The sequence below is a fragment of the Struthio camelus genome, chromosome 4, assembly GCF_040807025.1.
Source record: "Struthio camelus isolate bStrCam1 chromosome 4, bStrCam1.hap1, whole genome shotgun sequence".
Taxonomy (NCBI): Eukaryota; Metazoa; Chordata; class Aves; order Struthioniformes; family Struthionidae; genus Struthio; species Struthio camelus.
This window is the reverse complement of record NC_090945.1, coordinates 45,052,210-45,069,644: the sequence shown is the minus strand read 5'-3', so window position 1 is coordinate 45,069,644 and position 17,435 is coordinate 45,052,210. Positions and strand designations below refer to the sequence as shown.

The 17,435-nt window shown below is 36.6% G+C and overlaps 1 protein-coding gene across 11 annotated transcripts in view; it reads right to left on the bottom strand.

Annotated features, from left to right (window-relative positions):
• The window catches only part of CLCN3 (chloride voltage-gated channel 3), a 62,762-nt gene that overhangs the window by 12,797 nt on the left and 32,530 nt on the right, over positions 1-17,435 (bottom strand). For all 11 annotated transcript variants that reach the window (XM_068942478.1, XM_068942486.1, XM_068942483.1 and 8 more), the window contains 7 exons: positions 12,786-12,943; positions 10,419-10,518; positions 7,967-8,154; positions 7,158-7,280; positions 5,554-5,760; positions 4,142-4,222; positions 2,320-2,865 (listed from right to left, as the gene is read on the bottom strand). In XM_068942478.1, the coding sequence (XP_068798579.1) occupies positions 2,320-2,865; positions 4,142-4,222; positions 5,554-5,760; positions 7,158-7,280; positions 7,967-8,154; positions 10,419-10,518; positions 12,786-12,943 (1,403 nt within the window). The remainder of the gene's footprint in view (positions 1-2,319; positions 2,866-4,141; positions 4,223-5,553; positions 5,761-7,157; positions 7,281-7,966; positions 8,155-10,418; positions 10,519-12,785; positions 12,944-17,435) is intronic.

Genomic DNA, 17,435 nt, shown 5'->3' with positions numbered 1-17,435 from the left:
TCCCAACACAAACATTTCAGACAGAAGTAAGATTTGAATAAATCTTTGAAACTGCCCCCTATTCTAGCCTGCTACAGCATTATGCCACAAAACATTAAGCCTCCAAATGGAAATGAAGCCCAAATTGTTTCTTGGTCTTTGTTAACATAATTTTTCATGCATGTTGCTCCTTTGTTTCTTTTCACCCCATGTAAATAATGGTTACAGGTCTCACTATGGTTTACAGCTGAATGCTTATGTAAACTTCTGAATCACATGTCACAAAGTGAAGAACCGCCCTCACAGAGAATGGACAAGGAAAAAAATAGCTTCTGCCTTGTCTCAGCACCGTTCTCCTCCTCCTGGGCATGCCAGCTCGACTGATGCTGTAATTCAGAGGAACAGATTTATTCTGTGGCACGTGTATCTTCTTTGAAAGAAGCAAGGAATCAGGATTTGTGTGTGACTTTGCGCTTTTGGGTAACCCAGCTGCATACAAGTTGGGTTCTGTGGCAGAGCTGTAATTCCACTCCAAACCGTGGTTCATCAGCATTCACGCATGATAACGAGTCTACTGCAAATAAGTGTTACAGTACACACACAACCTGTTTACTCTAACACAGAGCAACACAACATGACCCTGAAAAGAACATTCTTGTATTGGCTTCCTGGTGATCCCTGTTCATGGCAGTAAGAGCAGTAGGAATCACCATGCCCTGCAAGCAGCTCTGCTGCCTTGCCTACCTCACAGAAAATATAGTTCCTGTGGAGAAGATTTGTGTGTCTGCATACGGCAGCAGTTCCAGGAATAGACCTGGACAGCCCAGAGGATCTTAATAATTTAAACGACAAAGCCTTCTTTTTCTCCCCCAGTAAATCCTCCCCCTTCACAGAACTAAAGCTTAAAACGTAAATAAATATCATATTGAAGTGACATCTCCTTCTCCAGATTCTGGCTGACAGTTTAGCTAGCCATAAACTTCAAAGCTTCAGATAAATGTATGTAGAACAATCCTATCAATGACAGCAGCATGAATCCTTATCTATTTACAAAGTCATAAATATAATCTTACAAATTTACAAAAAAAAATTTCCACCAAACTGCAAATGCTGAAATTACACGGAAATGAACCAAAAATGAATGAAGTGAAAGCTTTACTCTGCTGTCAGTCTGAATGCACAAAGTGTGACCCTGTGGTGACAACCCCATGGGAAATCATAAGATGCACACAAATACACGGTAAGAAGTCTTACCACGCTCAGAAGGGCAAAGCCCTGGGATAAAAGAAATTCTATAAAACAGATTGGAGTGATCATGTTAAAGAAGAATGTCTGAAATTCTGACCTGTGGAAAATTTAACATTTAACATATATATAACAGATTTCGCTTACCCATCAATCAACATAATAAAAATAACTTCAAGTAACAGACTGCAACTTCTTCTAAAATATCAACAGGTGGAGAACGCAACTTGATATTTTTCTATTAGCTATATGGAACGTAGCAACGTAGGCTGTGAAAAATTAAAGCCAGGGCAAACAGAAATCCTGCTTGGTGAACATCCCACAATCATGTTTCCGCTAAGGCAGGGCTGATAATGAGGGAGTTGCAAAAATGTATGAAGGGAACCCGACAAGTCAGAAGATGATGAAGGTATAAGAGTTACTATGCGCCATTTATAAAATTGCCACTGTTGGAGAGAAGTTAGAGAGATCTCCAAAATTGATTTACAAAGTGACAAAAATTATGCTGTTTTGTAATACAGAAGAAATTCCCAATACAATCAAATGAATACAGCCCATTTTCTAGTCATGACATGCAATACTGAAAATTCCAGAAAAGCAATCAACATCAGCTCCTTATTAATTTGACAGTCTGTAGTAATCTACACACAGATACATTTATCTGACAAATGAGAAGAGGGGATACACAAAAGATAAAAGTAGTTCAAGAGGTACAGGATTTTCATTTTCCATGCGACAGGACTAGGGAACATGAGCAGTTATTTTGAACTCAGTTGAACTGAGCTTTTCGAAATTTTAACACCATCACTGCTCAGTCAGGCCCATACAAGTAGACAGCCAGCCACACAGTTTCTTCCCTCCATAAAACTTAACACGCATTTCTATTCAGCTGCACAAACAGAGGGCTAGCTTAAACTTAAACTTAGCATGGTTCTCCACAAGATTTGCTTATTAACAAAGACTTTTTTTTTTTTTTTAAACTACACTTCCAAGAAAATTCTATAAACAAAGCTGATAGCCTTGAGAGCTGGAAAAGGAGAAAAGAGCAATTTATACAATCACCGCAGATGATGCAGTCATTGCATTCACACTTACCTTGATACCAAAGGTGAAAACTGTCATAATTATTTTAAATATGAGTGCTAAACACAACTGCCATATAGCTGAATAGACTCCAGTGCCTGCTGGACGGTCAGGAATATCATCTACTATTTTGCTTGCATTCATATCATTTCTGTAGTCACAGAGAGAGGAGGATTCTAACGGCCCGCAGTCTGTGAAGAGCTCTTTAATAAGCTCACTGGTGTTTAGCCTTGTATATGGATTAGGAAATGCAATGACAGCCGTTATCGCTGCAACAATAATAACCTCCAGGACAGGATACTTCCCGAATTTTGTAGATTTGCGTCGACGACACCACGCGATGTTTGCTCGGATGAAAAATGCTCCCCAGAGCCCACCGAATACTCCCAGTAGAATAAATGGAAGCAGTTCAAAAAGGTACCAAGGAGTGTGGTATTCCACATAAAAAAGCACTAGACGGCTATTACCAAAAGGATTGATGGACCTCAAAACAAATGCAGCTACTAAAGCAGCAAAAAATGATCTCCATAAAGTTTTCAGTGGGAAATAATAACTGACCTGCAAAAGGCAATAAATTAGAATTATTAGTGACTCAATTAAAAATACTGGAAGACTATTTTCTGCATGTGTTAGACTACTGCTTGTCATCTGGTACACGCAGAAAAAAATGCACTCTTATCAGCACTCTTATCTTATTATCAGCATTATTCCTACCACTTGGAGCTGCAGCACATTATTTTATATTATTTTTTAAAGTCCTAAAACAATTCATATTTATATCAGTTGAAGAATAATACTAAAGTAATATTGAAACCACTGCTGTTTTAAGGTTGTCAGGAAAAATGTGCAGCAATTTATGTTAGAAGGTTCTCCAAGTATCTCTGCATTCACAAGGATCAGACTGTGTATTGGCTGCTCTCTCAATTTCCTGCTAACAGTATTTCATCTCCTTTGGCAGTTCCAACGCTGAAAGGTTTCTGACATACACATAATTTTTTAAAAGAATGATTAAAATGTCAGAAAAACAAAACAAAGACAAACAAACAAACAACGCTCAAGATCAAGCAGGTTCATACTTATGTCCCGTGTAGCCTGATTTTCAGAAGGGTTTTTGCCTCAGCTCTTTTGGACTTTTTTGGCAACGAAAAAAGCCCTCAAAATCCCCTAAATGACATAGTAGAATTACACATGAAACGATATTTTGCTTCTTTTTCTTTAATTCAGAGATTTTCTGAAGAGCACTAAAATGTCAAATCCCTTTTAAAAATGCTAAATGATCTAAATAACATTCCCATGTATTCTGAAACTAACTAATGAGAACTGATGTAGTAAAAGTCATGTTCCTTGGAGAGGAACTCATGGGAGTTTGACTCCCATGGAGGTCAATTTTATAGTACACTTTCTTTATTAATTATTAATGAGTTCAACTACCTTTAGTGTCGACTTTTTTTTTTAATTAGCGTTTAAAAACTTGTTTTGCAAAACTGTCAAATAGGTTTCTTTAGTCTCTTACAAAATGAAATACAAGTCCCCAAATTTTTATTTTTTAGAATACATTCTTACAGTGCAAAATTGATATATCTCCACCTGCATATAAACTATAATGATTAACTGACTGTGCCCATAATTGAAAACAAAGCAAAGATGACAGTTATCTGGAATACATGAAAAAAAAATTTAAGAGTTTGCCTCTGGCAGGACTCATGATTTCGAAATGGGGGTCCAAAAATAATTTTCCTCTTCGGAAAGCTGCACAGCTAAAAGTAGTCTGAGAGTATTCATGTTAAAACAGACTTTCTTAATATCTTTCTTGCAGTGCCAGCTCTTGACATACCTCCTCCAGACTGAAAAGGACTCCACCAATTGGGGCACCAAAGGCCACAGACACTCCTGCTGCTGAGGCAGCAGACAATACCTGGAAAAGAACAACGATGTCAGTTCATTTTGCAGTCTGTGATTATGTTTTAAAAGTGAAAAATAAAATCTTGTTACAGTAATCAGTTCTTTTTATATTCCTACTGAGGACGCACAGACTCGCTAACAGAAAGTCTAGCGGAATGCTCATAAGATGTGACCAGTGTCCATGGCAGCCACTCACCAGGCACTAGCCAAAACGAAGCCAAGGATGCTGCTCAAAGCCTCCTCAGCAAAGCACCCAAAGGAGTCTATGCTTCAGTATGAAACTACTGATACCTCTTTATCAAGAGACTGTAATAAGCTGTTTCTGTGCAGGAAGATGTGTGCGGCAGAGAAGTGCACCTATTGCAAATATTACTCAAGGTGGAAAAAAAGAAATCACTGAGACTACATAGTTTTTAAATCAAATCTAGAAATTTAGGCTCCATACTCTTTGACCAAAAACTTACAGAAAGATTTGATGTGAACTGAGATGAGGGAAACTGAAGAGGAACTGAAACAGCAGCTGCTTCTGCAACTTCATGGATAAATTAAGCTTTATATATGAGGTTGGTTAAAGTGCATGCTAAGCACAACAATATGGGACAAATCCCAGTAAGGACACTGAATCCCTGTAGCCCACACGGCTTTAGGGTGGAAGAACGTACAGAGAAACTCAATATAACTATTACACTATTTTGAGATGAACAGCTAAAAGACAGAGAAGTTAAATGATTTGCTTAAGAAAACATAGCTTTGAAAGAGGAAGTGAAATTAAGTTTCCTGTGTTCTGCAATCTTCTTCTAGAAGCAAAGTTGAACCTGAGAACTCCAGCACAGCTGGGATGACACTTTTTTTCTTTTACAATACAGGGATTCTATTGGGAAGTGGAACAATCGTGTAAAAAGAACACTAGACCTTGCTATCCTCTATCACTATACTTGCTATTATTAGTGTGGCTCCAACTACTAATAAGATCAGAAATAAAGCAAAAACACTGTTGTCACCAACACTTTCATAGGAATAGTTTGTTGGTAAGTTCAAAAACAGGTCCTCTGCTCTCCTCACAACTGAGGACAACTGTCAAAACTGCACCCAAGAAAAACAGAAAAAATGTGAGTTAAATCAAATAGTCTCGGGATTAGGAGAAAGGTAAAACTGCTCTGCCATGTATAATTTACCTTGGAGAATGCTAGTGTTAAGACATTGTTTTTAACACAATGAATAACTGTAGATAATCCAAGCCTAAACACTAACCGAAAGAACAAATATTGTGTTTTAAGAAATGAGTGTTTTGGCTAAACGCATCCATAGCCAATACCTTCTATAAATGCTTTTACAGGAACTTACCTCTCTTTTTTTAGCTTCATTTGTGCTGTACTTTGGAAAGAGGTAGGAAAAAATATTCCCACAGCAACAGGCAACATGCACCAAGGGACCCTCTTTTCCTAAACTCAAACCTGATGCTACAGCCAAAACTAATGTGATGGTTTTTATCATCAAAGTCCACTTCCCCAAGTAACCTCTGATGATGAAGCCACTCAGAATAGTTTTTATCTGGAAGAAAAATAAATCTGTTATTGGATTCTACTTGCTCCAGGAAATAGATTACTTCAATCACTTTTGACGCATACCTTTAGAAAATAGCCTTTTCAAGCGGCTAACATTACTGTACTTTAAAATACTTTTTTGTTCAGACTGCTAGACTGCCTAGTCCATTCTATTACTAGAAGCTTTTCATTCTCACTTACTCTAAAAGATATGACATTAACATGCAGCAACAAAATTATCCATTATGTTTAGTAGAAGTTTTATCTGTGGTACCTTATAAGACTGCACTCATTGTTTCAATACGTAAATTGTCAAGTGAAAGTCAGAAAACTTTTGAAGTAAAAATAAACCTTGTGTAAAAACTACCCTGAAGGTCACCTATAAATTATTTTAATTGCAGCAATATCCCCTTTGCACCAACTTTACACTTCTCTGTGTTCTCCTTAAATTTTTGTATGAATATGGTAGAATGTAACAGTATGTTTCATGCGATAGCAAACAGGAAAAGATCAGCCTTTTTCACTAGAGGTACCATTTTCCTAGACTATTACTTTGCCTAATAGTGTCATGTTATTACCTTGGAAAATATGCCCATATATAGAAAACTATACTGTTATCAAAGCAAAGGACAACATATCCACAAAACCGGATGCACGCAAAACACTGGCCAGCTGTGCGCAGAAAGCAAAGGTTAGCTAAATAAATTTGGAGACTAATTTAGGATGAAACCTCCTCTGGGATAAAGGCATAGAACTACTCTGGGCTTATTTTTATTTGTCCTTCAACGTCTACAATACAAATATATGAAGAAATGTTTATAGAAAGACTGGAAAAGTGAGACTGACCAGGATTTTAACTTTGGGGTTTTTTCCCCATTATGCATATAGTAGCAGACAAGCAATTGTAAAAATAACAAGTTTTTAAGGATATCAAACATTTTACCTCACGTGTTGACTGTATGTCAGTTTGTGTTACTTGAGAAAAAACACTGCAGCAAGAGATCAGCTGTCGTATCAAAGGACCCTATATTTTGTCAATGAATCACTGCTCTCTTATAATCACAGGGCCGGGGGCGGGAGGGGGGGATGGGCAAAAAAAAAAAAAAAAAATCACTCTTCAGAAGCTCTTTAGAAATTTATACTCTAAGCTAAATATTTCTAGAAAAAGTAGTCCAGCCAAAGCATGCAGCAAAATCTACAAACTCAGGATGTACTCTGAAACTTCAAGTAATTTTTTCAGCTATACTTGGCACAATTACATTATTTCAATTGAATACTTATATTAACGTATTTCATCAAAGTCACAGGGCCTTCCCTCTTGCCTTCCCCTCTGACCCTCAAAGGCAGCAGGAATTTCCATGTTAATATGAAAAATCTATAATGTACATATTATTTAGATCTCACCTCAGGTATCCCAGAGCCACAGGCATAGGGAGCAAACACCTTCACCAGAGAAACTGCTAAGAAGGCAAAGCTCAAAGCCCAGAATATGTACATTATGTAGTTCATTATGTATGAACCTGGACCCTAAAAACAAAAACAAAATTCCCCAAATGTCAGAATATAAATTTGATGTATGAGCTTAATCACTACCTAAAAGTAATTCAGATGTACTCTTGTTGCACTGTACAGGTACACTTATACATACATTTCCTGGGAGAGTAAATTATTACTAAGTCATGAGAGTGTTAGTTTTGTTTGAAAAGCATTAAGTCATGATACTTGCACCTCAGTAAAGACCGAGCTACACAAAGTTAGAAGTTTTCTAATATTCCATATTAAAAAACAAAATAAACAATAGCACAGGTATTTTTATAGCTATTAGATGCTAAAGTTTACTGAATGTTGAGTTAAATATTCTTTATTAAAAAGCTTTGAGGTAGAAAAATAAAACCCATCTATTCTCATTTATATGAAGATAATACAAATTTCACTTTTATTTAGCTTTTTTTGTACAGCTATGATCAAAAATAGAAATTCGCAAATTCATTAACAGTTTTATACTTTCCCTGTAACTTCCTTACACCAGCAACACCCCAAACCCTCTTGCAGTGTATGTAAATGCACATTTGTTATCATTTAACTGATTCATCCGTCAAGATGCTGAAAAATGGAGCAGGTCGCCCCAATTTAGTACCCTAACCTTAAGAATGTCTTTTCTATGATCAGTAAAGTTGTTGAACAAGACCATCCATGAATGGGTATACACTTACTTCAGCTTGACCAATTATTAGTTCTGCCCATGTTTTCCATTGCGGACATTTGTCTCTCTCTTCAAACGTGGTCTCATTCGAACCCCAACAACACTGTTCGTGATTAAACCACAAAGCACTAAGGCAAATGCCTTCCTTTAAGTCAGTCATCCAATCAGCAGCAATGTCAATTAATCCTGCCAATGCCCCTGTTGTATGAACAACTGTTTATTAGTATGCTGGGAAACAGAAGTAACAAACAACTAAATGAAGAAATGAGGTGGCGTGAATTAACGTAATCTGAAATTACAGAAATCCTGAAGAAACATGCATTTAAAATATTAGTGATTTCCAAGTGTATACTCAATCTGCAATGTGGCAAGACCAGTATTTTCCTGAAGAATCTAGTACTGCGCATACTTCTGAGGTTAAATGCATCTCCCCCAGCATCATTTTTCAATGATCCAGTGAAATTAAGCACTTAAGAGTCAGATAGGACTGTCATATTTTTCTGATGAAAAAGACAATACATATTCTGATAAATGAACCGTATCATGCCTCAGAGAACTCACAAACTATTCTAATATATTTTGTACAAACAACCTATTTTGACAATTCCTACCTTGCCAAAAATAGTTTTAAAACATGACAAATAAAACACCAGGTAAACCACTGATGACATTCAAAATAATCCATATGGCTTAATTCTGTAGCATGCTGAGCGCCTAAAAGTCCTACCGAAGGTAACAAGCATTATAAATACTAAGCACTTCTTGAACTCATATGTTAAGCTGGATTCTGCGTTGTAACTACATGTTGAAAACTTGCTGAAAGAGCCACTCAAAGTGGGCATTACTGAGGGGATCACTGCAAAGGATTTAAAAATCATTATTTTACAAAAGCAAGACACTTTTTCGTGGTAGTAGTATACTGAAAAGCTATACCTGAAGTCAAAATTTTTTTGACCATGAACAACTCTTAATTAGTTCTAATTTCCTATTTTTAAGGTATTAATCACTACTAGATATTGTGGTCTACAGACAGTTATGGAGCTTATTTGTGTAAATCAGTATTACAGAATTACCTCTAATTTACCTTTACTAACCTTGGCAAGGCCTCAGTTTGCGATCCTTGCCAATTAAAGGGAACACTCAAACTCTACAGCAATATTTTATTAGAACATAATTTCAGCCAAATTATGCTGATATGAATGATTAAAATACATATACAAAATCTCACCAGGACTGAAATCAAGGTTGCACCCCACTGAAGTTTCATCATACATGAACAGTAGAAAGTCAGTGAAACTGAATAAGCTGAGGAGTCTGATGAACAGAATTTGCTAGCTTTGTGTTAGGAAGCACAGTAGAGTAATTTTAATATACATTGCAGCTTTGGAGGAAAAAAATAAATCAGTCTAGATAATAGACACTGCACTTTTCCACCCAAAATATTACAAGCAAATTCCAGCAATTATACACTCCCAATGTGTGCATGGACAGGTATATAAACACATTTTATATATGCTTTACATTTGTATTAATTTATAAGTGATTTGTGAAAGCGATTACGTATTTATCTAAGTGGTAATTATACATTCACCACGCCTCTTTAACAGGCGCATCCAATCTCTCACTAACCCACTTTTCCTGGGATTTCATCTAATTCTCTGTTTGAGTTGCTTGTTTGGACAAAGTGGGCAGAACGTTTGTGACTTTTCACTTCCGAGTATTTTTGTCACTCCAAACTATGCTTAGCAAAAGCGGCATTGCCTCACAGTGGGGCCAAAAACAATCAGGATCCTAGCTATACAACTCATCCTAAGAATACTTTAAAAACAAAAGATAAAGTTGAAGTAAAGGACAATGAACACTACTTGCTAAAGCTAATACCTTTTGTATAGCAACCTCTACAAAGAGGACATAAACATACAGCTAGATTTTGCTCATGTACTGCTTGCGTATTTGCTCATGTGTGCTTTGCGAGCAAGTCTGTTTACTGAAACTACATGTATGTCAGAGCTACTTTTTGAAATCAAGTGATAGACAGTAAAGTTTCTAGCAAGAAAAACAAACCCATAGCAGAAAAACCAAGTACAATCAATTAACACACACATTTTTGACAGAAAAAGTAAAAAAAAAAAAAAAAAGTAAAGTAAAGTAAAATTTAATGGACAAGGAAAACCAGCATAGGATTAAAGAACACTGGTAGTTTATTAGCTGGAAGTTCAGTAACTTGGAGGAACTCTCACTGCTTTCCAGTGGGAAAAGGATTTGTTTTCCTTTTGATTAGTAAACCCTCCCCCAAAACTCTGAAGTCTCTAAATCAAGGTAGTCACCCTTTTTCTTCCCTCATGAAATAACATTAGTAGCCTGAACCAGTTCTCATCCAGGCTGGCAGGTAACATTCGAATGAAAAGCAGAGTAAGTACATATGCTAATGAAGATGAGAAAGAGATCTCCTTTTTATTTACCTGATGCCAAACCAGTTAGTGTGACTACTAGCCATCCTGACCATGCATCATACAAACTTTTTGTCATCTCCCATGCTGATTCTTTCTTCTTGCTGTTAATCTGCAAAGACAAATCATAATCTATGTTTGCATGCCTTCCTGCAATACAAATAGGAGGAAAAAAGCATGGGATACAAACTGGATAATGCAAGCTGTAGGCAAATATCCCCTATCTTTAAACTATAAACATTCTTCCAGGATAACTGCTTTACACAGATAACTCAGGTTGGCTATTAAGACACGAAATAACTGACGGAGGACGGGGTAATTTGTTTAAATTAAAGAATTAAAAACCAGAAAAGACACACTTCATATACGCTGCATACTTTATATGATAAGCATCTAAAACCGTAACTGTAAAATTATTACTTTTTCTTCTAAATCGTAAATGATTTTTATTATGTTGAGCATGAAATACATGACCAGAAAGGTCGTTTTCATGCAATAAGAATTATATATTTAATAAAAGAGCCAAGCTGTAAGTAAACTATTCCACATAATTCAAATTCATAAATTTCTATTTCAAATATACATTTCTGTACATACATTTACATTTCTGCAAATATTATGTTGAGATTTTAAAATTCACAAAGATAAAAAAACTGGACAACTGCCTGCTAATACTTCTAGTCAACTGTTACCAACGATAAATCAGTACGCTAGTAAAACATGCGTTCTTATTTTAGTCTCATTTACTTTAGTTTCTGCACTTAGCTGAAATTTGTGCATCATTTGTTTTATGATTAAGCCTTCATTATAAAACTGCATCCTATTCTTACGATACTTTCATTACGTAAAAGGAGAAAGAAAGCGTTTGCAACAAACAGGAAAAAAAACAAGAAAGTAGAATACTGGACAAGGAGATCTAAAAAAAGCTACCTTCCCTAAAGCAAATATATTTATTTTATAGTTTCTGTACATTCATTAGATTTTCAAATTTTTTTTTTTTTAAATAAAACCCCACATTTTTCTACAGTAGCGTGTCTTTCAAGAACACCATGAACTAGTACTCATTCTTTTTTTTTTCTTTCTACATCTCCGATAACGTGGCTAGGTATTCTCTCATTCAGGACATACTTATACATTTCACAGTAGTTCTGTAACTATAAACTCAGTGTAAACTGTCTGGTCTGACTTTTCCAGTGTCAAACTTCAAAATGGAAGAACAGCTGTTAGTCTTGATAAGATCACTTATCTATAGGTGTGATCTTTCTTGCCAAGATTTGGTCAGGCCTACTATTCTATCCAATGACACACCCACTAAATATTAACGTATACATGTGCACTAGTGTAAGATTTTTAAACCATGGTAGACTAAATCAGTTCATACATCCTACACCTGCTTCCAGGGAGTTTCTATTTGCTGTTTCAAAAGAAGGCAGAAAAATAATAGTTACCGAGCCAACTATACAGCATTGCACACGAAGCCCTCTGCACCATCAACGCAGCACTCTAATGCTTGAGATTCAGTTAACTTTCATTTCTAACTATTCCGTTTGGCCAGTTTAAAAGATCCTAGGGGAAATACATCTTCACATCTCCAAATCTCTTTCCCTTTTTTTTTTTTTTTTTTAAGGTAGATTAATGTGAGCCTTCCAAAAATTTGGCAGTAAAACTCTCAAATAGCATATCCCCTCCTAAAGTGCTATTAAGTCTGTAACATGAACGTCAGTATCTAGTACATTACTGAATAACAGAACTAAAGTCTAGTTAATGAAAGCACCCATAGCAGAACATATCGATAAAGGCGAATAGAGCCTGAACTTTAAAGGTCTTCTGAAGAAATCAATGGATAAGAGGAAAAAAAACAAGTTCTGTGATGGTAAAGTGGAAAGGATGCTTCCCATACATATTGAGACGACTACTTTTTTTTTTTTTTTTTAAATGTATAGGCACCAGTATAAGTGCATATATGTAGCAGTAGTGTAGCTGTACTCGTATCAGTATAAAAGAAACGTACATCAGTGTTCATTTTTCTATGCAAGAAAAAGTACCATAAGCACTACTGTACTGCTCCAAATGTATTTACACTGGAAGATAGCCTTAAATATACTAGTACTGCAAAAAAGACAGCACCGTAAAAGCATTATTTTGAGGAAAGAAATTTATTCGCACTCTATTATATAACTGTTCTCTTTCCAAAGTACAATACTGCCATAAGAGTGCAGACAGCAATGAAACAGTGCTTCTTTTTTACAGCATTAGAGTTCTATCTGATGGAGCTACTAACAAATTTTAAAGTATGCACATACTTATATGGGTTACTAGATCAGATCTTAATTCCAATATCAACAAAAAAATTCAAGTATCGTTATTTATCTCTAGTACCCGTCTATGCCTTTCTCTGTCTTTGCACTTCTCTCGAACCCAGTCAATGGTATGGAAGTCATCGTACGTTCCTACTCCGGGAATTGGTTCATCCAGAAGGTCCAATAAATGTGTTGAACTATTAATACTTCCTCCATTTGTCATTGTATAATGAGTTCCTGTGGCAGAGGAAAGATAGGCAACAAATAAAACTCTGTAATAAAATAACTAAGTATTCTAGTGATCATAACTTTACAGCATATAAAATTTCTATGCAAATAATTAAGACAATTCCCATAATACGCATATGTTGAAAGGCACCGCTCAGTCAGATTCTAACAATTCCAACACTATTTGTAGTAACTATTACTGATCTCAAGTGCGCACTTCTGTATTTGGCTTTGATGTTTTGCTTATATTGTTTCAGTATTTTTCAACTTACCCACTTTTCTTCCAAACTAAGGTTATGCTCTATTACAGTTAAAAATCAAAAAAACAGAACAATCCACAATCTCACTCAGAAAATTTACAACTTTTTTTTTACTCCAGCAGTGTCCAAGGACTCTACAACCCTACAAGTTGCTGCGCTAGGCAGTATAATAACGCTACAGGCACATCAGCATTTGAGTTTAAATAAGAAGTATGCTTTTGAAGCGAATCTCCCAGTTTTCCCTACTCTTCGTGCTCTGGTCCACATTGCTGAGCGCTCTAGGGCACAGAAGCTCAAATCCCTCCAGATAAAGTTAAATCAAAACATACATTCCAACTGCAAACAGGCATTCAGTCCACAAAACCAGATTAGAGCTAGCCCAAGGCAACATCCCCTGAAATACTTATAGGATGACACTGGGTCCAGGGTACCAGTCACTTCCCTCTACAAATTTACTCTTACGGAGTCATGTTATTTGCTAATTTAGACATAGGATAATATGAAAATTTCCTGCAGCAAAAAAGAAAGCAAATTACTTTAAAGGTGTTATATGGGCTATGAATATCATCTTCAACAGTTAAGAAATTCATTTAAGGCTCTCAATGTTGCATGTTAACATTTTTTTCTATCATTCCACTTTAGGTTAAATTTGTACATCACTGTACTTTATATTTCCATTGGTTAAATATGAATTAACAAACGAGTCAAATATTGTTCCACATGCAGATTCTTGAGAAAAACTTCAACAAAACACAATGAAAGATAAGCAACTCTTGACACAAGTTGTACTTATAAATTACTTGAGTGTATGAATTACTATAGGAAAATTTGGCCATAAAAAGCTAAATCGGATGATCAGACACTATGTTCACAGCATCTCCGTAAGTTGCCGGTTATTTCTAAATATTCATACCCTTGATTAACAATCTCTCCTACATGTGTAAACAAAACCTAAAAAGTGGTATCAACAGATTATTATCAGCTCAGCTAAAAAGCAACAGAAAGCTATGCAAATATATTTATATTTTTTAAATCTCAGGTAGCTCACAGAACATCCTTCAGTCATGAAAAGTTAGAAACGCTGTATAAAGGAAACGTCTTGTATTATTTTTTCCATCACTAGCCAGCTCCTTCACAACCAGCTCACATAGCAACACCAACAACACCGCTTCTTTCAGTGATCAGATTAAGAAAGAAGAGCAAGAAGAGAATGGAAAAATTTGAGGCTTCCGAATGTCATCAATTCTGTAACATCTTCTTTTATCAGTTCCTGTGGTAAAGTAGTTTGTTTACAGCCCACAAGTATAATTTTCTTCTGGATAACTGCCAAAATATGTAATGGTGGCATAGCCAGCATTTTGCACCCCCCTCCAACTGCTTCTGCAGCAGTAATTGCCACAAAGGAAACATTTATATTGAGGTAATATACACAACAATTTAAAAGAGCGGTTACTGTTTCTTGTTTAACTTAACAACAAGCAAGAGCATATGGCATACAACACTAAGCTCTATTCCTGAAGATGTAGGCCCAATTTGCTAATGAGCCCAGTATTTCTATCTGTTCAGACAGGCATTAGAATTCACTTCACTGGACTGACTGACACCTGAATGGTCAGGCAGGTGATGGTGGTGGTGGGGGGGGTTATTTTATTTTTTATTGTAAACTCAGCTCCTTAGTGGTTGTCAGCAGCAGATTTCAACTCATCAAAAAGAAAAAAAAAAGTCAAGGGGTATAACTGTAAACTCCTTGCAAATGCTACAAAAGCCACATTCAGCAGCCCCAAGCCTCACAAACGTGTAGGGATTAAGGCTTATACAAATATAAAATGTGCTTCTGCCTTTAAACTTGGCAAGTCTGAGATTTTGTCAGAGGCTTGGTATGACCCTTGGACCCAAAGGGGTGTCTCAGCCATCTAGAGCATACAAAGTTTGATTTATGTTTGCTATATAACACATATTTTATTAGGGGTGAAAGACAACATACAAGAAAACAATAATAAAAAATCCTAGTCAGACAAAATACAATCTAAAATTTTCAAGATAAACAAAACTATTCATTTTTCTATTTAACAACCTTACTTTGCTGCCCACATATAGCAAAGCTTAAAAAGCTATAGAAATGTAAGGGTTTTTTGTTTTTTGTTTTGTTTTGTTTTTTTTTTTTCAATTTTCAAGTGGAAGAAGAGAATCACAGAATCACAGAATCGTTTAGGTTGGAAGGGACCTCTGGAGATCATCTAGTCCAACCTCCCTGCTCAAGCAGGGTCACCTAGAGCATATTGCCCAGGATCACATCCAGACGGCTTTTGAATATCTCCAGCGAAGGAGACTCCGCTACCTCTCTGGGCAACCTGTTCCAATGCTCTGTCACCCTCACAGTGAAGAAGTTTTTTCTCAGGTTTAGGTGGAACTTCCTGTGGTTCAGTTTCTGCCCGTTGCCTCTTGTATGCAAATGCAAACACAGGAGACAAATCCTCAACAATGCCTAGAGCTTTCTCTAATGCTACCATGATTGCCATTTCTTTTTTAATACTGCTTTTTTCAAAATATATGCCACATCAAATTCTCCCTCATCTATTTATTGTAACTAAGCCCCACAAACCTCTTACCAAAATTGTTCCTGGTCTCTCCTAAGGTAGCTGTAAAGAAGCATTACCTATGCTTCCATTAATAAAAGGCTAACAATAAAAAAAAAAATTAAAACACATTTGCTAATGGGCGTGAATGTGAAAACCTTGCTCAAGGATAGGGGATCCAACTCTCTTGCCATTTCCAATTCCAGTAACCGGAAAGGAAGTCTAAGTGGCTTTATGCCCTCCTATGTATCAAAGATTATCAAGCTATAAGGAGAATGCAGTCTTCTGCTACACAAGGTAAAGGACAGCTGAGCATTGGAAAAGCATCATAAACAGTAACGGATCATATTATGCATATTAACAGGTGCTGAACTGGATTTTTTGCAGGGAGATCATCACGAATAGCACCACACTGCATCAGACTCTAAACAGAACTTGGTCAAAGATGGTCATTGTCAAAGAGTTCTGGATACAAAAAAAAATCTCCCTGAAACTGTCTCAGGTTCCTACATTGCCAGTATCTGCTGGGTCACATGATGGGATACACATGGCACAGTGTACACTGGATACTGGAATATAAGTGTACGATGGGTAGGAGCCACAGAAGATGTGAAGCTGAGGTGATTTCTTTGAATGCAGAGCCCTCATGAATGCCTCATGCTGGTGACGAGATATCATCCTACACCAAACAGGCTGCAGAGATACCCTGCATTAGTGTGTGGTAGAAAGCCTGCCCTGGAGAGGGCCATAAAGCGAACAACTGTATAATATCAGATGTTCAGTATGTAAGATATGCCAGGTCTCCAGTCTGATGGCAGTGACAGAGGGCGGCTACCAGAGTAAATGAGAGATAGAATTTTTTATGATGAAGTTTGAGAACCCTTCTAAATGTGATATGGTATATGATATACATACAATATGTACATATTCACATTTAGAAGTGAATGCACATGAAATATACTGTTCTGTCTCAAACTGAGCATACAGCAGCTTTCTCCATTTTATAACAATAAGACATATCTCTCAGGACAGAATCACACAGGTTGAGCTGATCTAACAGACCACTGCCATCCAAAGGGGGGAGGTCTTGCTCTCCATTTCTCACTCTCGCCCTTGATCATGCACTCCCATCCTCTGCCTTTGATTAGCTCTGTCACTCACTCATCTGACTGCACAGTATACCAAATCAAACATGCTAATCCAGCTAAGCAGACAAAACTAAACAAAAAAAACACTGCCATTTTACAGAACTGGAATCAAGCTACTGTGCTGTCAGACCAACAGTCAAGAGCAGGAAAAGAGAGAAGAAAGAGAAGGGGGAGGGCAAACAAGATCTTCCCTTCTACAGCAATAAACCATCAGACTAGTTCTACTGGAATATACAAATGGGGTCTTGTTAAACTTTAATTACATCCTTTTTCCGGAAGTAGTTCAGACGCTTCTACAGAAATATTAATATCCAGCTGGTACACAGTACAATATTCATTTCACAGAACTCAAAATTCCCTGAGAAGAATACGTTTAAAAACATTTCAGAGCTGTATACACTACAACAGATAAACAGTGTTACTAACGGAATCCCTGGCACAACAACAGTAAGACCCAATTTCTCAAAGGTAACTTCTCTACCAGCTACATAATACTACCTCTTATAGCCAGCGTCCC